Below are 24,816 nucleotides of genomic sequence, written 5' to 3'. Positions count from 1 at the left end.
TTCTACAGAGGCTCTAGGGGTACACAGCCCTGGATCCGATTCCCAGCACAGACATGCAAAAATTCTGTTGAAAACAGTTTAAGTAAACTTTCTTCGGGAAATACTAATGACCAGGTCCTTATGCACTATTTCTCCTGCTATAATCCTCAATGAATTGGGGGGAGTGCTTACCTAGGACCTGCCTTCTTCACACAGTGTGAGCATCATGAGTGTAGAAACCAACTGCCATATTTTACCCCGACGTCCTCTGGACACTGCATGTAGTCAGAAGAAATGTTAACATCTGTTGGACAAAGTGTCCTAAGAAACTAAAGAAAGAAGGATAAGTGATTCTTTTCTACTCTCCACATCTACATGGCCTCTCTCCTATTAGACCATGTTCAGTGCACAGTTACCACAGTGACACAAGAGGCCCTGAGTCAGCCCGTCTATCTAAAGGTCACAGAGGTTCAGGGCAGTGTGCAGGCAAGAAGGGAAGTATTCTACAGCTCCAAGGCTGGCTACATACGTGGAGCTACAGCAAGGGCTCATGTGGGTGCAACTAGGAGGCCAGGAGCCAGAGCTCTGCCAGGCTTCTGACCGGTTTAGCAAAATGAGGAAGCCTCCCAGCATCATCACATGGGCTTCCTTTCTCCTTGGGAGCCAGAGGGTCCTCTGCCTGCTGTCCTTCCTTTTCTGTCTTCAGTCCCTACTGCATCTGCATGCACAAATGCACAAATGCATAGATGCTCTTGGGCTTAATGTTGCCAGTCCTAGGTTTCTGACAGAACCAAGACCACAGTTTCCTAGTCAAATTGCCAAATTCCTGGGAAAGCAAGATTGAACAGGGTGGGCTGGGCTGGTGGGGTTGAAGGGAGACAATCTTATTTTCACAAGGCTGAATCCTCTTGGCTTCCTTCGTTTGACTGGATAGCTTAGAGCAGACACTGGGAACACTAGCACGGACAATGCCTGGGATTTACAGCAATGCATCTGCTGTTCATTGTTCCCCTGCGTGTCACTTCTCTAGGTCACCCAGCATCTCACACACTGCCTTGCTGGTTACTCAGCACCAAGCTCAGAGTGCCCCTTCCCTGTGTTAAGCTTTAACCCCTTACTAAAGATACAGAATCTCTACTCTCTTGCCAAACAAGTACTATATTGTAACTATTCTAACAACATCAAGAAGCAGCCTTCTGCATTTGAAACACTACTTCTCACATACCATATAAACAAAGGTCACGGTCATAAGCGACTGCAGCACACAGTTTGCAGCCATTCACTTGATTCTTTCCTGTTCACTTATTGTGTAACCATCGCCACATAACCATTAATTAGGGACAGCACTGAGTAATCTCATTTATTTTTTTTAAAAAACACTCAATATGAAAGCTTGCAGAAGAATCCATTAGAAGCTTAAACCCACTTCAGGTTCTCCAGGATCAAGAGTAGCTTATCTCCTTATGTGATCCGATTCTCAAGTTGAACAAAGCCGAAATGCTTCCTGAGCAGTTAATTACTATGTAAGATTCTAGAAAATAAAAGCCAAACCTCTTCAATGTATTTTAAAGTTAGCATGTAATGTAGAGGGTTCCATTGTGATAATAAAGTCTAGTTATTGATGACTATAAGCCCCCCTTATATTTTACCTGTGTGCCATACTCAAAGCACCCAAGAGTAAACATTTCAGAAATTGCCCTGCCCCCAACTCTTCTCTGTCTACACAACCCTGGCACTTACATCAGTGGCCTATATAAAGTAGACATGTCGTAAATACTTGACTAACATAGTGGCTTATATTTACATATTTTTAAATCAATACTGTATTTGCATGAGGCCTCACTGGGTTCATTTCAACATGTATACATTGTTCAACAGCACATGACAAGACCACATTCTAACTTTCACGCACACTGAAGTCACCTAGAGATTTTACTAAAACAAAGGTTCTGGCCCAGCCGCTTTGCATAGAACCCAATAGCACAATTCCAATTACTGTTCAGGGGATGCTGAAAACTGTCTAAGGATCAATGAAGGCCTGTCCTAATTCCCTTCAGAAGACTGCACAAATACCTACACAGTCTTACATCTCAAAGCCAATGTGCCACAGATACAAAGCTGTCGCTCTTCAGGAAATCATTCTATGGTTAGATGCCACCTTTGAACAGTGCTTATTCAGTAACTGCCATACTGCCCAGGTGCCTCTGCTTCTTTGCTCTGCACAGCCCTGGGAGCTACAAATCCCTGTTCAGTTACAGCCTCTCCTTGCCTCTTCGTGGCAGCTAATGTCACGTGTGATGAGCAAAACCAGAGCAAAGACTGGTTATTTTACTTAAAGTTGAAGGAGAAGTAAAGGGAAAACAGAATTTTTCCTTTTTCCCCCTGCTCCCAAACATCATCCCTGCCAGAGCTTAAAAGTCTTAGGGTATCAGGGACCCCAGTGGCCACACTAGGTTGGGACCCAGGGAGGCCCTTCCCACCCTCCGTTCTGGTCTCTCCACACTGCTCTTGGTTATGGTGCAGCACAACCACAGAAGCCCATGTCCAGCTCACCTCCATCTCATAGAGACTCTGACTCTTGACTCAGACCCAAACACCCAGCCAACGAAAGCCCCAGATATCTACACCAAGAACACCACAACTTCAAACCTTGTAACCCAGTGCCTAGATCTCAGTGCAAACACATACATGAAAAGACCAGACATGCCTCATCCAGAAGGCAACAACCACACGGTAAGAGGCTCTGAGAAAAGTGGCTGAAGCACAAGACACGGACCTCGAAGGATCCACTATGAATATGCTCAAGGACCCTAGAGGATACGGATGCCTTACTGAAGATCATAGAAACACAAACAGCTACAGCCATGGGGAAGGCAGTTCAAGAGTGAAGGTAGAATCAACGAACAAAGACAATCAGTCCTTAAGGAAACCCAAACTGACAATGAAAACTATAGGACATGAGACCAAAAGTAAATCTCAAGACATGGGAGAGACAACTGGGCATGCTACAGACAATGTAGAAGAAAAAGACAAAGAAAATGTTTGTTTATTTATATATATATATATATATATATATATATATATATATATATATACACACACACACACACACACACACACACACACACACACACACACACACACACACACACACACCAGGAAATCAGGGACACTACGGTTAGATTATAGGTATGAAAGAAGAGGAAGAAAACCATGTCAAAATCATAGAAAATGTTTTTAGGGTTTTTTTGTTAAAATCACAAGAGCTAGCGTGCGTGCATGTGTGTGTGTGTGTGTGTGTGTGTGTGAATGAATACATACTACGTATGTTATTTTAGGTATGGGATAAATCACTCAGGATGATTTTTTTCTAGCTTCTTCTATTTACCTACAAATTTCATGATTTTCTTTAAGGAGCTGAATAAATATACATTGTGTAAATATATCAATTTTCTTTTTTCTTCTTTTTAGTTTTACAAAACAGGGTTTCTCTGTGTGGCCTTGGCTGTCCTGGAACTTGCTCTAAAGATCAGGCTGGCCTCAAACTCAAAGAGATCCACGTGCTTCAGCCTTCCAAGTACTAGGATAAAAGGCATGCTCCACCACAGCCTAGTTAGTACCCACATTTTCTTTATTCATTCTTCAGTTGAGGGGCATCTAGGTTGTTCTCAATTTCTGGCTATTATGTATAGAACAGGAAAGAAAATGGTTGTGTAAGTGTCTCTGTGGTAGAATGAAATGCCTCCTGGGTGATGCCCAACAGTGGTGGAACTGGATCTTGAGGTATATTGATACTGAACTTCCTGAGGAACTGCCACATTGATTTCCATAGTGGCTGCACAGATTTGCACTCCCACCAGCAATGAAGGAGCGTTCCCCTTAGTCTACATCCTTACCAGCACAAGTTGTCACTTGTTTTATTGATCCCAGCCATTCTTAAACATATAAAATGACATTTTAAAGTCATTTTTATTTGCATTCCCCTGGTGGCTAAGGATATCGAACATTTCTTTAAGTGTTTTTTTTTTTTTTTTTGCCATTTGAGTGTCCTCTATTGAGAATCCTGTTTAGGGGAGCTGATCCTCTGCCACAGCTCTCTGGACCCAGATCCTGCTGGGAGAGAGCTGGTCTCCCACTAGTGCTGACACACCTGAGAGCACAGGCGAGACCACCAGGTCCGCTCTGAGGAACCTGCCTGAAGCCCTCAGGACACAGGAATTGAGGAGCAGTCTGGGACAGGATCCTTTCTGTCTGCACTTGGAGCTGACCCTGTGCCACAGCTCTCCGTACAAGAGCAAGAAAATAATCTTCTTTCAACTATCCCAAAAGAAGATAATTCCACTCTAACAACAAACATACAGGAAACAACAATCACTGGTCCCTGATATCTCTCAACATCAATGGACTCAATTCCCCACTAAAAAGACATAGACTAACAGACTGGATCACTCTCTGATAAGTGGATATTAACCCAAAAGCTTGGAATACCCAAGATACAATTCATAAACCACATAAAGCTCAAGAGGGAAGACCAAGATGTGGATGCTTCAAACCTTCTTAGAAGAGGGAACAAAAATATTCATAGAAGGAAATACGGAGACGAAGTGTAGAGCAGATACTGAAGGAAAGGCCATCCAGAGACTGCCCCACTGGGGGATCCATCCCATATACAGCCACCAAACCCAGACAATACTGTGGATTTCAAAAAGTGCTTGCTGACAGGAGCCTGATATAGCTGTCTCCTGAGAGGCTCTGCCAGAGCCTGACAAATACAGAGGCAGATGCTCAGTCAACCACTGAACTGAGAACAGGGCCCAATGGAGGAGTTAGAGGAAGGGCTGAAGGAGGTGAAGGGGTTTGCAACCCCATAAGAAGAACAACAATATCAACCAATCAGACTCCCAGAGCTCCCAGGGACTATGCCACCACCCAAAGGGTACACATGGACAGACCCATGGCTCCAGATGCCTATGTCGGGCATCAATGGGAGAAGAGGCCCTTGGTCCTGCCAAAGCTCGATGCCACAGTGTAGGGTAATGTCAGGGTGGGGAGGGAGAAGGGAGTGGGTGGGTGGGTGAGGAAGTACCCTCATAGAAGCAGGGGGAAGGGGATGGGATAGCAGGTTTCTGGAGGAGAAACTGAGAAAGGGGATAACATTTAAAATATAAAGAAAAAATATCCAATAAAAGAAAAAATGTAAAAAAAACAAAAAAACAAAAAAAAACAAAGCAAAATAAAATTAAACAAACAAACAAAAAAACCCGAGAGAATCCTGTTTAAATTTGTACCCAATTTTTAATTGGGTTATTTGCTTTCTTGACATGTAGGCTATAAGTTCTTTATAAATTTTGATTTAATAGGTGTAGTTGGTGAAAATCTTTTTCTAGTCTGTAGGCTGCTGCGCTGTCTGATTGATGGTGTCCTTTGCAGTTCTTTCTCAGTTTTATGAGGTCCCATTTATTAATTGTTGATCTTGGTGCCTGTGCTAATGGTGTTCTGTTCAGAAAGTCTTTTCCTGTGCCAGTGAGTTTACAGCTATTCCCCTCTCTCTCTCTTATTCAGGTCCAGTGCAATTGGTTTTATGTTGAGGCCTTAGATCCATTTGGAGTTGCGTTTCATGCAGGGTTGTAGGTATGGATCTATTTGTATTTTTCTACATATAGCCGTCCAGTTGAAGCACCATTGATGAAGATGCTTTTATTTCTCCTGCGTGTTTCTGGCTTCTTTAATTAAAAAAAAAAACAAAACAAACAAACAAAAACAGGCACCCACAGCTGTGTGAATTTATGTCTGGGTCTTCGATTCAATCCCATTAATCAATATGCTGTTGTACCAATTCCATTAATCAATATGCTTTTGTACCAACACCATGCTGTGTGCTTGTATGTGAACGTTAGATGTTAAATCGATGAAAATCAGGTTATAATCCACAGATGACAGGTGTAGAGTAAGGAACTGGAGGATACAGATAGATCTTACTAGGAAAGGGAGATAGAATAGATAGTCAAGGGGGGAGTAGGGACTGGAACCAGAGAGTCAAGTTGGAATGATAAGGAAAGTGAGGATGAGGGAGAGAACACAGCAAGAGCCAGATGAGATTAAGGACCATCTGAGGGGTGGTCTGAGAAGCTTTCACAGTGGATACTTCCTAAAGTATATACAAATATGAAGGCAATCTAAATGAAGTCGCCAAATAATGGGGAGACAGTCCAAACTGGCCACCTTTGTCACCAAAAGAGGATTCCAGTACAAAGACTGGGTTGCACCTAATTGAGCTGTTGTCCAAAGGAGCCAAGGAACAATCTCCAAACAACCCAAGCTGTGGCCAACATAAATAGGTTACTGTCCATAAAGACCTCATGGCTGAAGACAAACCTACAGAGCTCACCGAACACGGAGAAGTCAGGCTGGTGCCTACACCGAGCCTTCACTCCTATGTTTTAGCATATCTGGTTCAGCATGCTATCCAAAGAAAAACTTAAGACACCAAGTCAGTCAGCCATCCTCTGACCTACAATGGTGTCCTGCTTGCAAGCTATGCTACGGCAATGGTGGCGCAATGCCTATGGGAGCCAACCAGTGTGCAGTTTGACTGTGAGGCCCACTCAAGAAAACGGAGTCCATACCCAACACTGTTTGGGTGACCAAGAACCAGAGGAGGTAGTCCAGGGACTTAGGGTAAAGCTAAATACTACTGGTCTTAAAAACAAAGCAGTGATAAAACGACCCCTAATGACCCTGTATTGTGCTCATAGATCAGTGCTTTACTCAGTCTTATCAGCAAAACTTCCTCCTGCAGCAGACAGGAACAAATACAGAGACCCACAGCCAGACATTGTACAGAGAGCGTCTGTACAATGTATAGGAGGTCTCCATCAAATCCCTTCTCTCAAGGCTCAGGGAACTCTGATGACGAGAAGGCAGAAAAAAATGTTAAGAGCCAGAGGGAATAGAAGACATCAAAAAACAAGGCCTTCTAAATCAACATGCTCCAAGTTCTTATGAACTCAAAGAGACTAAAGCATGCACAGGGCCTGCTGTGGAGACACTAGGTCCTATATTATGGTCCCCAGTTTAGTGTTTTTATGGAATTTCTGAATGTGCAAAAGAATGGGTCTCTGATTCTTATGCCTTTTCTTGGGCTCTTTTCCTTCTGTTTATCTTATCCAACTTCGATGTGCTAGTTTTTGTTTTATCTTACTCTTATGTATTTTAGATTTTACTCTGTGGTAGGCCCATGTCCATAGCAGTGGGCTAACACAGTGAATTCAAGTTTGGTCTGTGTGTGTGTGTGTGTGTGTGTGTGTGTGTGTGTGTGTGTGTGTGTGTGTGTGTTGGGGAGGCTTTTGGTTTTGTTTTGGCATTTTAGGTCTTACTGGGTTTTGCTTGTTTATTTTGATTTTCATTGGAGGGCTTTATGTTTCTTAAATCAGAGAAAACAGAATTGGTTGGGTAGGGAGGTAAGGAGGATCTAGGATGAGTTATGGGAAACACACTCACAATATACTACATGAAAAAATTTTATAAAACATAAACCAATTACTCAGGAACACACAAAATATTACAGTCCTCTTCTGCCAGAGGCATAAACAAACACAATCACCTAGAGCTTACTTTGGTTTGGCATAGTGCCATGAGCTTCTGAAGCCAGGATACTTCTGAAGGGATGAGATATATACTACAGACAGCCAAAGGGTGTGTGAGCCGAACAAACCATGGAGATTGGTCACACAGGTCTTTAATCCCAATACCACCCCAAAACTGGGGGGTGCAGGTGAGGGGGTAGGGGTGGGGGGGGAGATAGAGGCAGAGGCAGATGGAGCTCTGTGAGTTCAAGGCCAATCTAATTTACATAGCAAGTGCCAGACCACAGCTACATAGTGAAACCCTATCTTTAAAAGAAAAAAGAAAGATGTTTACTATAATAAATTCAATTATTTTACAGAAAAATAAAATAGAATGTCTTATTCATTTTAAAAAATAAAATCTCTAGACTACAAGTAATTTTCTAACTTAACAGGCCAGTTCCTCATCTGTAGAGGAACTTGTACTAACCGAACAAACTGAAAAGAAATCCTTTCTTCCTCCCCACCCCCACTCTCCCCACACCCCACCCCAGTCTTCTCCTCTCCTTTCTCTTTCAGCTCTATGATCTTCCAGAGTGGAAAACTGGCTGTTGCCCTTGATTTGAGTCCACCCTTGCCCTGATGGCTTATGTGGATGGCATCAAGGCTGGTACACCTACTGTGCCAGTCTGTACAAGGGCGTATTCCTTGGGTAAGATCTGGTGAAATGGAATCCACTTCTGATTAGAATGCCTCAAGCCTCAGCAAATCCTTGAGAACTCAATGCTCAAAGCACAATGTCATGAATTTTTTTTAAAAAGGTTTAAAAATAATAGGACAAATTTACTTCATACATGTAATTAGTCAGCAGAACTTTGAATTGCCTGAGGACACAGACTGACTTCAGAAGAGCTAAAGCAAAGTTAGAGACAAGATGGACTGAGGTAACCAGAGAGCCTGTGTCTGTTCTCCATTCTTCTCATTAGAACTACCAGTAGATAGTCAATTTCTAAACAATCTCCTATTTTCCATAGTGAGAGCCTGAGGAAACTAGAAAAGTATTTAATATGGTACTTTCCAGTTTAATAAGATCCCCAACCTTTAGTCTTAGTTACTCAAGAAGAAAATACAGAAAAAGTAAACAGGGAAGGAAGAGTCACTGGGGGTAAAGACCTGTGTTCTCACGAAACCCAAATACTTACAAGGCATTGCATGGTAAATGCTTGGCCAGTACTGTCCGCTGTCCCTCTTTAACCAAACACGAACTGTCCTGCAACAGGAGAAAAGGTATACATGACATCTCAACACTGGGCCATGCAAAGACGGTGACACTCAGAAACCAAATCTCCCAACACTGTAAGTACACACACACACACACACACACACACACACACACACACACACACACACACTAATAAACAGAAAAAAATACCACATACTAAAGAAACATACTAAAGATCCTATATTCCTTATATTTTAAAAACTATTTTATGAATTCTTTGAGGATTCCATATTCCTTAAATTTAAGGGTGCTGTGCACTCAGAATTATATAACCCAAATGCCACCTTCATATAGGAATGCATATATCTATCTTGAATGTTTTTTAAAATTTTTCCCTTCACTGTTTCCAAATGCCTGGCCTCTGCATAGTGACCTAGAAGCATCCAGTGTGCTAGGGAGCCGCAGGAGCTCACTAGCGAAGCACAGGGAGCTGCTCTATGGAGGAAGTGCAGAGACACATGACATAATATACAAATGTGACAGGAGAAGGGTCAAACGGTAGGTTTACATCTTGTGTGCCAGGCCTTGATCTCAAGAACAGTATAAATGCATGCACGCACACACACACACAAACACACACACCTGCATATACAAACAGACATCAACACACATATACACACATTTTTAACTTTTCACTGAATCATGAATTCATATCATGCACTCCAGTCCTACCCATCTCTCTGTCCCCTCACATCCTCCCCAAGCTCCTGCAACCTCCAGGCCGCCTCATCCGCCAAATAAACACACACACACACACACAGAGGGGGAGTGAGAGAGAGAAGAGAGAGAGAGAGGGGGGGGGGGAAACACTTCATCGTAGAAGCTGTAGTGTGTCACAGTGTGTCCCACAGTATATCCATCTCTGTCCATATATCTCCACTTAAAAATGTTCATTGCAATGAGTCATTTATGAGTCATTAGTCTGGCTCAAGGTCTCCCACTCCTGGGATACACCAATAAAATAGGATTCTTCCCAGCCATGCGTTGCTGTCCTACGCCATGGAGATCCTGCAGTCTTGGATCAGCAGGACCCTTCCACCCCCACCCCCAACACATCCCAATCATTCACAGATGATAACAGATTTTGGGGTAAGCCAACTCAGCCCCAGATCTGGGTCTGGGTGGTAGACCAGCTAGTCAGCGCCCTGGCCCTACCTAACCACACCACTAGGGCACACTCTCCAGCACTGTTCCAGCCAGGGCACTCAACGCTGCCATCAGGAGGGGTAGGCTCAGCTCTCCTGTTCTCATGCCCTCGGGGCTGGCTCACTAGCATCCATGCCTCCAGAGCTAGCTCCACGGTGCTGCCCAGTCAAGACACAGGGCCCACTTTCCCAAGTGCCGAAACTGGTGGAGGGCTGGGCCAGCTCTCCTACTCTCATCAGTGGGGTCATGGCTGACACCCCTCCCATGACCCCAGGGTCAATTCTTTTAACTACTATGGATGACAAGGGAGAGTGGGAGAGGACCTCTCCCTGGCCACCTCATAAGTGAGAGGGCCAGCTCTCCCTTGCTCTTGCCCTTGGTGGGGCTGGGGGGGGGGGCTCTCCTGTGCCCCCTCCATCAGGAGTAGCTTTACCCTACTGCTCAGGTAAGATGCTGGACCCACTACAGTGGGTTAGGCACAGGGCCAGCTCACCCACCCTCATGACACCAGGGCCAGCTCTCCTGACTGGCAGAGGTGGTGAGGGGTGAAGAGAGGAGAGTGTCACACCCACACCCATGCCATCTTATGGCAGACCAGCAGTGAGGCCAGCTCTATCTCCCTCTTGCCTTAAGGGCTGGTTCACCCATGTCCTCTCTACCAGAGCCAGTTACTATGCTGCCCAGGTGAGGAGCAGGGCCCTCTTTCCCAACTGCTGCAGCCTGAGGGGAAGGGTGAGTACACCTTTTATATTTAACAATCAATACAGAAGTGATATCCTAGAATGCTGGGGTAAATACTCTGAAATCAGTCCCCATACCACATCAACTAATAAGTCGATAAGAACTGTTAAAATCAGTTTCAGACTGAGGTCTCCTAAACAATGCTTGTAGCACCTGGAAAAGTGTTATGTAGAAAAAAGGGGGCTGGAGGTACTTCGCTGAATTAGCATTCAGTAACTTCCAGCATCCTGGAAAGCTCTGGCAAATGGCTTGTTTCCTAAAGGAGCCGGCTAGAGCTAGGGTTCAAACATGTCTACAATTAAGGCCTGGTCTGATTTACCTGACTATTCAGTGAGTGACCAGAACAGAGGCTACTCATTAACTCAACCCTCTTAGAGATGAAGGGCTTCCCGAAGAGAATCTTTCAAAAGAAATGACTGGCATAGAAAAACATTCCTTTTCCTCATTGGACCCAGATTGTTGGCTGACCTCAGAGAAAATAAGTAGAAAAGAGCTTTCATTGATCAGACACAGGAAACACAGTCCACATAAGAACCACAAAATAAGTAAGAGAGCTATATTCCAGAGAATCTGACTTCCAGAATTACTGCATTCTTATCTGTTCTCAACAATACACTGGGAAATACTCATGAAACAGAAGTATAGATCATCTTGGGGCCCTGGAACAAAACTGACAGAAACTACCCAGGAAGAGGTGTAAGCATTGGTCTTACTGCAGACAGTCTAAAATATGCTAACAAGAGCTCACAGACAACGCCATAAAATCAGGATGAGAAGAATGTCTGAATGGACCAGGAATAGTCCTTCTAACGGAGAGTCTATAAGAAAATTGGGTTGAAACACTGCAGATCACAGTAATTGAAACAAGACTATTAGGACTAGAGAGGTTCCCAGGAGGTCTGAGCTAGGACAGTTAATCCAAGTGAGCTGAAACTGAAAAGAACAACGGACAAAAGCAAAACAAAGAACAACAAAAGGCTGCCTCAGAGACCTGAGCAGTTTATAAGTTAGCAACTTACAAATGTAGAGACCTTCAGGAGAAAGGTACAGGAAATAGCTCAGGAAAAAAAAAAAGACCAAATTTGATAAAAGATAAACACATCCAAGGAAGACAGACTGTATCAGACCAGACAGACAGACAGACGGCAGGCAGGCAGAATCAAGCCATCAAATGCCAAGGAGAAAACTCTTACAGGCATCAAGAGAAAAACAACTCTGCAATAGGGTATCAACAGCCGACCTCTCAGAATCTGAGGGCACAGAGGGGCGATATTGAAAAAACAACTATCAACCAAGAGCTACCTAGATGACCTTCCCTTCAGACCTGAAGGACGGTCAAGGGGATCACCAGATCAGTGTGTCTCCAAACCCCAACTAAGCAAGCGCCTATGTGCAGTGGAGAGTGACGAACAGAGACCAAAGCTGGCTGAAGAGCACAGAACAAGAGACTGTAGAACGCTCAGCCCCATCAGTTCACACACAAACACCCCACAGCTCTGGGATCATTACATCAGAAGTTCACACACAAACACCCCACAGCTCCGGGATCATTACATCAGGAGTTCACACACAAACACCCCACAGCTCCGGGATCATTACATCAGGAGTTCACACACAAACACCCCACAGCTCCGGGATCATTCCAGAAAGGGGAGCAGAAGGAGTGAGTCAAACGTGGTAGGTGAGTACAGGGAGACATCTTCTGGACCCAGCAGAACAGCTGCACCAGGAACTCATGGCCACTGTGACAGCATGTACAAAACCTGGGCCAGACTATGCTGGACCAAATCCCAGCGTGGGAGGAAAGTCAGATGTACAATTCCACTCCACTCCTAGCAATCGTTAGGTACCGGAAAAAAAGAGACAATTTTCTAAAGGAACACATCTGATAAGCTCTCCATGCTCCAGTGGAAGAGTACATATTTAAGAATATTTGGGCAGCACAAATTGGTCCTAAAGGAATTTTGTTTGTTTTATTTAAAAGGGGTGGGGGGTCACAAAGTTCAGTGGACAAAGTGGAGTAGATGTGGGAAGAGGTAGGGAAGGAGGCGAATAGTGTACAAAACCACACTGTACAAAACCCAAAACTCTCCACGAGCTAATAACTTAAAACCTCTTTTTCCTAAATCTCTCCCACAGATGAAGAAAAAATTAAGATTGTCCCAGATAAACACAAGCTAATAAAATGCATCCATGTATAACTTTCAATTACAGATAAAGCAACTAGTCAGAGAATCAAGAAGGAAGTTATAGGCCCAAGTTCCGCCATCAATCAGTGAGACCTACAGGCACACCACACCTCAATGGCAGGACACACATCTGACAGGCACATAGCTACCACTGAATGAAGCTAAAATCAGCAATAGAAGGGACATAGGAAAAAGTCACAATGAGCTGGGGGAATTGTCAGGAAAATTAAAAAGCACTAAGATAAGCTGATTTGAAAGCAAACATAGCAAAACCTAGGAGGTGAAGTCACAGTTTCGGTGGGAAATACGACATTCAGTATCTAGTTAGACAAGATCACAAGCCAGCAACCCAATGGTATACTTACGGCACCAGAAAAAGAAAACCTAACACTCCAGAAACATGAAACAATATAGATCAGAAAAAATGAAAACAAAACCCCACCGAACACTAGTAATAGAGACCAATGAAACCAAGTCAATTTTCATAAAGGTGAAGAAAAGTAGTAAAATTTTAAACTAAAAGAATTCATTAAGCTAAGAAAAACTGAAAGGAAACTGAATTATATTGGAAATGAAAGTGGGGTTCCTACAGAAATCATAAATATTCTAAGAGTTCTATATGCTTGCAAGTGAGATAATCTGTGAGACATACTAGCTATAGGGCAGACTGCAGAGGAAATGAAATCATTACCCATCGGAGAGAGAATCTACAGCAAAAACCTCAAGGTAAGGAAAGCACAGGACCAAAGCGGCTTCACCGACGAGGTCAGCCACATCGCTGAGACGAAACTGACAAGGATGCTGCTCAAATTTCCAGAAAGAGGAGAGAATACCTGATCCCATACTCTAGAATACCTGATCACATACTCTAATGGCTGGCTTTATGATACAAAAGCCAGGCAAATATGTCATTTTAAAAAGCTCAAGTTCATATTTCATATGAATACAATGCTAAGTTTCTCAACAAAATACTGGCAAAGCAAACTCACAGCACAACTGAAGGACCATGTCATGGCCACATGGGACTTAATCCAACATGCAAGGGTCAGTAAGAAAATCACAGTTATCAGTAAAATAAGGAAAAACATCTACAGTCAAGAACTCAGTGGTTCTTGGCGTTCCTGATGCTGCAACTGTTTAATACATACAGTTCCACATGTTGTGGTGATGCTCAACCATCAAATTATTTTCATTGCTACTTCACAATTGTAATTTTGCTACTGCTATGACTCTGAATCATTCACAATCGTGGTGAGTCTTCCTCTCTTAAATTACCTCTTTGTAAATGCCCATACAGACATACCCAGATATGTCTCCCAGGTGATTCCAAAGCCAGGTAAGCAACAATGAAAATGAACCACACCACACAAAGTATTCGTGAAAACTTTACACTAACAGCATACTCACTGATAAGGAATGAAAGCCTCCCCTGCCCCAACCCAACCCTTTGAACCACTGCCACACAACTTGGATAGTCAAATAGATAAAAGCTGTGCTGATTAATCTTGTCAAGTTGACTGGGGCTCAGACCCTACACTGAATAAAAAGGAGAAAACAAGCAGAGGGCTGCATTCACCTTTGTCTGCTGGTTGCAGACACATACCCCTGCCTCCCTGAGAGACTGTTATCAGAGCCAACTAACTGTAAGCCAAAACAGTTCCTCCCTCCCATAAGCTACTTCTTGTCAAGTTTATACCCACAGCCGGCAAGAAAAGTAACGAGTAAAGACATCTACATTGGAAAAGGAGTGCTCTATCTGCACCTGCACACACACACACACACACACACACACACACACACACACACACACACACACACACACACGTGTACATATGCACAACCAAACACTTCACTGTGCATGCCTGTGAGTCTATTATAAGCTAAAATTAAGCAAGGTTGGGGCTGGGGATTTAGCTCAGTGGTAGAGCGCTTACCTAGGAAGCGCAAGGCCCTGGGTTCGGTCCCCAGCTCCGAAAAAAAGAACCAAAAAAAAAAAAAAAAAAAAATAAGCAAGGTTGCAAGGTTCAAGATCAGAAAATTGCTTATGTTTCTAAAAACATAAATATTTCTAAAGAAATGTCTGGTCCCCAACAGCTTGACATTCATGCTCAGAAAAGCCCTCAAATACTCCTCTCCTCACTAAATACTGCCTTCTTGAGACTTACATTGTATTGGCATAGGGGGCGGGAAGGAAGGTGCATCCTAGAGATAAGAAGTGAAATTTAGATGAGTAGAAATTTCCTGAACACAAATTCCACTGTAAAGAACTTACAGGATTTAATTTTTCTGAAAATCATATTTTTAAAAACCATACAAAAAGTTTTTAAGAGTAAGAGCAAACCTTTTTTCTTGAAAGATTTTTTTCAGAAACAATCAACTATGGCCAGGGATACTGACCCTGTACTTGCATGGGCAGTGTGCAAAGCCCAGGGCTGTTGCCCAGCGCCAAGACATAAGAGGGCAGGGAAGGGAAGACAGGGGAAGGAGAGGGAGGGCCAGCCCTGGTCACTGAGGCCTGTAATCTCAGCACTCAGGGGCAGAGACCGAGGGATCTCTGGAAAGTTCTCTGTGAGCTTGATCTATACAGGGAAGTGATTTTGGTTTTGATCAAACAAACAAACAAAACCCAAAGGCCCTATCTTTATTTTTTTTCAGACTCTACCACTGAGCTAAATCCTCAACCCCTATCTTTATTTTTTAACAGGGATTCTTGCATAGGACTCAGGTTCAATTCCCAGCATCCACATGGTGGCTCACAATCATCTGTAACTCTGCTCCAGGGACTCTTGACACTCTCCTCTGACAACTACAAGCATGGTATGCAGACGAGATACCATACACATAAAATAAATGGGGAGAGGAGGGGTGGATGAAGGAAGGGAAGCGAAGAAGAAAGGAAAATAACTATAACTCAGAGACAAGTTTAAGGCAGTAGAGGTCTGTGTGCTGGGGAGACAGAATCCCTGCTGAATGCCCTGCCATCTTTCTGGATTAGGGAGAGCTGCGCATGCCCGAGGAGAGTTGGCAGGTGGCGGAACTACAGTGAGGTAAGGACTAAAGACTGGCAGCATGTGGAGGCCCTGGACACTGAGTATGGGGCCCCAAGTAAGGCAACGTGGAGAGGAATGGGAGTAAGTTCCTGATAGAGAAGCAAATGGACAGCCCAGGGGGCCGTCCTACTGAGCAGCAGCAATGTGTAAAGGACCAGCCAGATGGCCACAGAGGGCTGGAGAGGCTACTTAGAACAAGGATCCAGAGACAAAATCCCAATTGTTTGTTTGTTTGTGGGAAGCCAGGGAAAGTCCTGGTTACCCTACAGCAAATGGTTTGCTGTCTCCCCAAAGTTATAAGGGGTAATTTATCCCGAGCCAATTATGAGAGGCCACAATCTATGAAGAGGAATTTGGATTATACCAAATAGCATGTTCTACACTGACAGTAAATACTTGAGCTTTTATTAGTTACTGAGCAAAACAAAGCCATAAGCCAGGCCAAAAACAGTTCACTGGTGGGAACCACAAGCTAATGACATCCTTAGTTTACTGCAGGAAGTTAGTGCTCTGCTCAGAAGATGCTTAAAAAGAAAAGAGGCAGACAATGACAAAAGACAGTGAAATAATTATGCACATGTATGAAAATGATACGATGCCTATTATGTATAACTAGTATATGCTAGTGAAGACATAAAGAAAATAATAAGAAAATAATATGTGTCAAAGGTTTAAGAGATAGTCAGGGGTTGGGGATTTAGCTCAGTGGTAGAGCGCTTGCTAGGCAAGTGCAAGGCCCTGGGTTCAGTCCCCAGCTCCGAAAAAAAAAGAAAAAAAAAAAAAAAGAGATAATCAAAAGGATATCAGGCCAGAAATAGAAGTGGGCAACAAAAGACTTTCAAAGGACTTAAAAATAGTCCCCAGATAGCTGGCTCTGGTTCTGCAATATTCTAACCATCCACAGTCACAGAATTTTATCAGTGATTCAAGTACTAACACAAACCTGTTTTCTCTCCTCCACCTCCCGACCTTCAGAAACTTCAACTTATACCAGGCAAAAAAAGGGGGGGATTTTGCTAAGTGGTAGAACACTGTCTAACATGTACAGCCCATCTCCAGACCCCCAGTGAAGGGTTAATGACCCAAAACAAAGAACCTGAGACAGCAGAGAAACTCCAGATTTAACACAGGGAAAGAAGGCCTGCCTAAGAAGAAAGCCAACACACAGGACATCTGCTGAATGCTGAACTCATTCAACCTTGGAACCATCAGGGACACATCCATTGATAAAACTCTCCTCCCCAAAAGTCCCCCTTCTGTCCTATAAAGTTGCAACCCTAAGCCATATAGACCCCACTACCAGGTAGACACTGGCACTCTTCAACTGTTCTGCTTCTGCTGAGATTGCCTTGATCTATCCTGATCTATCAAAGTGAGCGGGTGAGTAAGCAGGGTAGGGAGAGAGCAAGCCAAGGGTGTGAAACCACAAGGATGCATTTGTAGCAGTTGGGAAGTGTTTCATCAGGCTTGGGTGCTGGCTGGCTGTGGGCATCTGTGAACAGTGGAGCCTTTCATTAGTGAGTTTCTATGGAAGGCAATGTTTACCTTGGACAATTCAATCGGGCTGTGGTAGCATGAACCACCTACCTGGTAGTCACTGTAAGGTGTGAGCTCAGTGCTGAGATCAGTAAGTAAGAAGAGAATATCCAGCCCCCTGGATAGCACCAACGATTCACCTAGGCAAGGGTTGTGGAAGAAAAGCATGTTCAGAGATCACTGAAGAGTAAAAGAACTGCCCTTTAGAGACAGAATGTGATTTGGGATCTAGAAAGTCAGGGCACTGTCAACAACATGCCTAAGAACTGCACCAAATTCACAGCGAGCACACAATGAAATACTACCTCCAGAGCTCACTCTTTTCTAAAGAGAAAAAGGAGGGCTAGGGGTGTCAACAAACATTGTACCACAGGTTGCTAAGCTACTGAAAAAAAAAAAGGTCTATCCATGTTGAAATCTAGGCTTTAAAATTGTGCCTGAGAATGAAGCAACCTTCATTAGTTACCACGGCAACGAGCCTCATTTCCCTGAGGACAATTGTTTTTGTATCACTGAAGTAACTTGGGGTGAGGGGTAGAGAACAAATTCCACTGTGTGTGATAGGTCTGGATTTCCAGGGAATGCCTCTTCAATAGATTAGTCACTGTAGCAGCAACACACCGTACACGGGCCAGGAGCCTGCCCCGAAGCCATCTGCTAATAGGAGAAGTTTGAGCAATGAGATGCCCGGCAATGAGATGCCCCGCAACGGCTTTTGGTAGTTTTTTACAGTAATTTGTTTAAAGGATACAATGTTCCAAATGGAAAGGCAACTGCAGAGATTCTGAGAAAGTGTATGTGAAAGATTAATAACTTAAAGAAGAAAGCTCTCTCTCCGTTTACTAGATTTCTGATCACTGTGTCGTTCCTAACACCACGTTCAACTCGCACAGCAAATAAACTAAATCTGGTCTCCATCAATGCCCAATATATTTTTGACGCCTAAAAGCTTTCAGCGCATAAAGGCAGCTCAAGCTGGGTACCACTCAGTCCCTGGTCCCTTCTGCCACACAGTTCAATTCCTCCAATCAAGGACCCTACTATGAAAGACCTACACAGCTTTGCTGACTCACAGACACCATAATGTTCTCAGATGCAGTAACTCTCACAGGCCCCATCTGCCGGTGGCTAAAGAAGTGTCATGTACTACAAACATTATCAGCCTTTGGTCAACTGAAGTCACACAAGAGCCAGTGAGGCATACACATGACAGCCACCTCCCCTGGGCATTTTAACCATCTGAGGCATGTCTCTCTTACTCCAAAGTGAAAAGGTTCTGGGAGAACCTTAACAGTTTACATTGATTATAAAAACCACACCAAGTGGCCTGATTGTCAGCTTCGTAAGTACCTTTAGAAAGACTACAACTGCACTGTCAACTGTCAGCACTCATGCAATGAGGTTACGGGTTAGGGTTCCTACAGGAAGTTCCATGATGGGAAAAGGAATAAACTCTCAGTCCAGCTCTGGTAACTAGATCACTGTGAGCATGCCCAGTGCTCCTGAGCTTCCCTGCCACCATGTCTGGAAACTGTAATAGCACTGTGGACAAGTAGACACAGGCTAAGACTTTTTCTATCATCAGTTTTTAGGCAAAACCATAAGTAGATTTATTTTTTTCTGTTTCTATTGTGTGCCATTTTAATGTGAGAAAGTACTGGAAAACAGAAGCAGAGTCCTAGGGTAGCAGTCAGGGCCCTGGAGGAAGTCCCATGGGCTTTACTGAGTAGCTGTGGCAGTAAGCAGGGATCATGTCTGCAAACTGTCTTTGGGCTGTGGTCTAGCCTTTATTTGTTCTGTTCCCTCAGCTGTGATTTGATTTTAGTGTTGAGTGTATTACACAGTTTCTGTCTTCACTGCTTTGGACTTCTGGCTTCCTGGACACTCTCCTACTTGTAGTGTTTCTACACATTACTTCTCTTTAAAGAAGAACCCCCATCTGAGGTCTGTGGGGCTTCTCAGGCAAAACGAAGCTCTGGTGTCACCCTGCACCTTGCACAAATCCCTGAGGACACATGACATCAGCTATCAGCACTAATCAGCAAGGCTGCCCACCGGGGAGACAACGAGTCCTCTGACAACTTTGGAAATTATTTTTGAGTATTTTTATATTTAACTCTTAAAAATAACCCTGGATTTACATGTTGCAATACTGATATTTTTTATCACATACAGCATTTAACACAGGGGACTTGCTTTGCAAAGGTTAAGTGACTATATAAAAGGAAAACAAAAACAAAAAGTAAAGAGAAAGTAAACATATTTATATCCAGTGAGCAGCAGGAGTGCCGTGACAGGGATCAGAGGCTGGCAGAGTCCTGGTTGTTAGCCGTGTGTCATCTGTCCTCACAGAAGCCCCAACAACAACAGAAAGGAGAGTGGAAACCTTGACCCTAAGTGATTTGTTTGTGCTTCTCAGCAGTGCGCAGAGGGAAAGCTCTGGAAGTCACTGGAGGAATGACCTATATTTAAATACTGTCCCTGGCCCCGGTCAGAGGGATGGTCTGTTTCATCACATACCAGTACATCCCTGTGCCCTGTGGTGAAAGCGGCAGGCATGGGGTGAAGGCTCCAGAGAAACTTCATGAAATACTGAGCAGCAAGAGAATCGACTCTGGGCTGTCAGTGCCCCAAATCTGCAAATGGAGCCAACTGTTCTCTTCCAGTTGCCTTAACTCTCTCAGATTTCCTTCTTGGGGAAGAAAGAAAAGACAGACTCATTCTGATGATGAAAATGTTCTGGAAGGAAATGGTGCTGCTTGCTTTACAATGCTGGTTATCTACATAAAGCCACCTAAAACATACACTTAAAACTGCAGGTGGGTATGTGTGGTAAAAAAATAAAAACAAATAAGCAAATGGCACACAGCTATAATCCCTGCACTCAGGAGGTAGAGGCAGGAGGATTACTGTAAGTCCAGAGCCAGCTTATAGCAAGCTTAGTCTATATAAGAAACTTCAGGCCTGCTAGAGAGATCCCATCTTTAAGAAAATCTAAATAAATACAACTCAGAGGAATAACTACCTTGCTAACACGGCTATCTTCATAGAGTTGCCAATAACACAGCACTCAGAATGCAACAGCAAGTCGAGTGGCCCAAAGCCATCCTGGTCGAGATAACAGAACCCACTCAGCCACTTGAGAGCAGGGCAGCACTAAAATCCAACTGAGACTTGGGCAGAAAGAGTCAGATGTGATGCCCTAAGAAAGAAGGAACAAAAAGAGTTTCTGAACCACGGTTGATAATGACAGAGGATGCTTCCAAACGCTGACTTTAAAAGTAGTAACAACTGGGGTACAGGAAGGAAGAAGGAATTGTTCTAGTTTGCAAGCTTACTGTAACAGGCTTATTAACCCATATTTTAAAAACAAGAAAACACAGTCAACACAAAACAAAACACAAGTCAAACCACTCTTCAAGAGAGGACTATTTGAAAAGCTCAGTGAGCTGAAGCGGCGTGAGAGAGGAGACCTGACAGAACCATCATACCAGGAAAGGAGGAGTGTGTGTGTCTGAAAACCACAACCAACCCAACCAACCCTGCCAACGTGAGTAAAGCAACCACAGATCCCAAACCCAGCAACAGAAAGGTTTTTTAACAATTTACCTCCATGTTTTAGCCCTAAGAGCTCCTGTTAAACTCTGGAGACTCCAGTACCCATTTAATGCACTGGTCTGAATGCAGAAGCAAAGGCAAAGGTTCTGGTCAAGAACCTCAATGGAGGTCTCAAGGGTGACCTTGAAGCGTGCTGATGAGTGACAATAAATCCTGCCCTGGGAAAAGCTGCCGGCAAAGGAAACCTGTCTGGATAAAAATGAGATTTCTTTAAAATGAGGCGATAGGTGCAAAATCTTACTGCATCATCTAAAAAAGTCTCAAGTGTCCTATTTCATACTGTCCTCAGGCAACACAGGAACAAAAACAAACCTAGGCTGACTGAAACACTCAACTTCACAGAAGCCCCCAACAGTTTCTCCAGACAAAAGGACCTACACACAGTGGACTAGTTACAACTAACAACAGACAGGTGGCACTGACTGGGTACGGATGAGGACACTGTATTTGGGTCTTGCGTATGTTGGAGACTGTTCACAGTAAATTGCTTCTAGATTATTTGAGCTCCTGATTCTTACCAACAACTGTATCTAACTATATAGACACCCTCTTCTGGGAGCACAGAGATTTATAAATAGGAAAGCCATAGTGGACATTAATTCCAGTGGCACTAAGCACTTGCCATCCACTTTGCAATTTGAGTTGGTTTAATAGCCTTTGTTGATATTGGTAAGTAGTTCACATATAAATATACCTTCTGTGCTTCTGCAGAGCGACAAATCTTGCATGGGTTATATTTTTAAAACTCTGACCTGTTAGTGCTAATTATCTAATATATGTACCCAAATGTTAAGAAATTTATATGTAGCACCAAATCCTCCTACCAGAAAAGAAAATGTTAAGTTCTCAGAGACATCGAAACTTCTCAATAGAACAGCAGCAAACTGCAGAGCAGAGCACCGTGGTAAATAGGCTTTCTGGAAGCAGAGAGAATTGAAAATGTCTACTTCTACAGTGCTGTCCATAATTCCATTAAAAAAAAAAAAAAAGGCTTCTCCCAATTGCAAAACACTTGTGGCATGAAATAATTCAAGACTCCACATTATATAATCCAATCGCTTATGAACATGTGTGTGTTCTCTTTTATGACACAGACAAGTATTGAGTTTCTGGAGTCACTCAAGCCCTTTGATTAGGAAGTAACTGGAACAGGATGGGGAGGTGGCTTAGCAGTGAACAGCACTTGCTACTGCTTAATTATGAGACAGGAACTCAGATCCAGTACCCATGTCACCTGACTCACAAAAACCTGTTAACTCCAGCCCCTAGGGTCTACCTGCCACCCACTTCCGGCCTCTAGGAACTCATGAACACATTTGTTAGGTAACTAAGACTAATATTTCTGACAAACTTAATACAAAACTGATGTTCTATACAAAGGAACCAGGAAAATCAATGACAATAAAGGATACTACAGTTTTACTCTAGTCAAGTGAGCATACAAGAGTGGCTCCTGCCCTCCGTGATGATGTTTGATATGAAGTCATGAATTAGAATCAATGGTTAAAACAACATGTGGATTGATGTCTATATGCAGGTGAGGGAAGGCAAGGCCTGTGATTGGGGACAGAGTTTTTATAAGGCAGAGAAAGAAAAAGGAGAAGAGAGATGGAGGAGAAGGATGGCCCACCCTTGTGGCTTTACTAGTCATAGTAGCTATGAATATCTTATAACGGATGGATTATTACAGGATGATTTGTCTTATCTAGGTGGGCAGTTTATATAAATATCTATTGACTTGAGTTTACTATGTAAAAGCTTTGTGGAGTGAGAATTTAATGATATAAATCTGATTGATAAATTACAAGCTGCTAGAGTTTTGGTTTTACGGGATGCTGGGATTGTGAAGAGAGTTCACAGCAGAGAGTTGGAAGAAGGTGGCCAATGCTGGGGCCAGAGAGTAGCCAGAGTCAAGGTGGGGCTAGCCATGGAGGCAGAAAGACTGCCGGGGACAGAGAGTAGCAGGAGGTAGAGTGGCATGGTGTTTGGTGTCCTGCCTGCTTTATTTAATATTTACCACAACAACAAACAAAAACTCTTGGTATCCTGAAAAGCCATAGAGAAAAGGGCATATAGTACAGCACGCCTTTAATCTCGGCATTCGGGAGGCAGAAGCAGGAGGATCTCTGTGAGTTCCAGAGGCCAGCCTCATTAACACAGTTCCAGGACAGTCAGAGCTATTCAGTAAGACCATTTCTTCAAAGAAAGGGGTGGGGTAGAAGTAGAGGAAGGAAGGAAGACAGACAGATAGACTAAAGCATATAGATATCAATGTCTTGCTGTGGGTGTTTATGCTAATGTATATTCATGAATGCTAACAGCCTCAGAGTGAAATCACATTAGCTTTCCTTCACACTGAGCCTTTCCTGTAACTGCCAGAGTTATTCATCACTGCTCCCCAACGTGCCAAATGCACAGTACAAAACAACAGAGATGAACTACAACAGAAAAATGCCTCTCTCTGTTGGCTGGAGAAATAACTATCAACAGAAAGAACTGATGATTTCTTGATCTGCTTGGTTTCAAGTGTTACTTACTGAAAAGCATAAAAGTAAACTGACTAAACGTAAGCGGGAGAAACAGAGTCTTCATTTATTAGTGAATCTATGCTTCTTGGGCTGGGGTAGGGAGTAAAGGAACAGCTACAACTTAATTATTTCCTAAAACTCTCAAGAATTCACTAAACTGCAAAAATATTTGAATGCCTAAGCCTCAGAGCGAAAGCTGAGAAGCCACACAATCCCTGGCACTGGGCCCTCGAGGCCACTGTATAATGGAGGCTTGCTGGGGAAATCCCTGCTCTACGTAATATGCACCAGTATGGAGAGAAGGCCTGTGGGGAGGAGAGTGTATGCAGCTTAGCAGTCGCCAGTATTACCGCTAGCCAGCCCTGTCCCAAGGGGTGGAGTAAAACAATGAATGAGATCTGCAGTTTTTGAGTCACATGGCATAGCTTCTCATGAATGGGTACTGAGGGTGTGAGGATGGATTAGCTCTCTGATAACACTTTAATGAGTTTCTCTGTCTTGAGAGACTACACTGCACAGAAGCTCAATCACTCGTTATTTCAACCCATTGCTAAGTTTTGACTTGCACTTACCCAAGAAAATTAAATTAAACAAAAATTAAAGTCAGAATAATTTAAATAATAATAGTGCCTCTACCATCCAATAAATTACTAACCCGTTAATTCTACACCTCTACCCTTAATCTGAGATCAGTCCTGTCTGCTATCTGCACTGCCTTATTTTACACTCACTGCTTTCTGTGAGAGACTCCTAGAGACTCTGGTCCTCTACAACAAGCCACTGAAATAACCTTATTACAACAGTCACGCAATATTCACAGGGCCAAGTACAGTTCCAGCATCTCACCTCGTTGGCTGCTCCCGCCCTATACATCCAGCTCCCAACAGCCCGTACTCTGCTGAACTGCTGTTAGCGCTCTTACTCAGCACGTGCCAATTTTCAGTTTCATACATTGTGAAGAACAATATCAAAAAACAGCCAATAGGGTAGGTCACGTAAACAAAAAAGAGTTCAAATAAGAACAACTTATAATTTGTTCACACTTTCATTTTATTGTTTTAAAAAGCTATGAAATATGATCTTACAATTTTAAAACTTACACAAATTACATTTTAAAAATGAAAATCTTGATTGGATTGATCTCTATGTGTGTGTCACCCCCACACACTTGAAAACCTGTAT

At 43.3% G+C, this 24,816-nt stretch overlaps 1 protein-coding gene across 5 annotated transcripts in view; it reads right to left on the bottom strand.

The window, feature by feature from the left end:
* Wdfy2 (WD repeat and FYVE domain containing 2) overlaps positions 1–24,816 on the bottom strand; it is a 125,710-nt gene that overhangs the window by 66,414 nt on the left and 34,480 nt on the right. For 2 of the 5 annotated variants that reach the window (NM_001415102.1, XM_039093327.2), the window contains exon 2: positions 8,747–8,814. The exons of 1 other annotated variant lie outside the window; for it this stretch is intronic. In NM_001415102.1, the coding sequence (NP_001402031.1) occupies positions 8,747–8,814 (68 nt within the window). Of the gene's footprint in view, positions 1–8,746; positions 8,815–17,539; positions 17,629–20,513; positions 20,669–24,816 lie in introns of those variants that run through there. 2 more of the 5 variants (XM_063274283.1, XM_039093325.2) reach the window with 2 other exon arrangements.

Source organism: Rattus norvegicus, chromosome 15 (genome assembly GCF_036323735.1).
Source record: "Rattus norvegicus strain BN/NHsdMcwi chromosome 15, GRCr8, whole genome shotgun sequence".
Lineage (NCBI taxonomy): Eukaryota > Metazoa > Chordata > Mammalia > Rodentia > Muridae > Rattus > Rattus norvegicus.
This window is presented reverse-complemented; position numbering and strand designations above follow the sequence as displayed.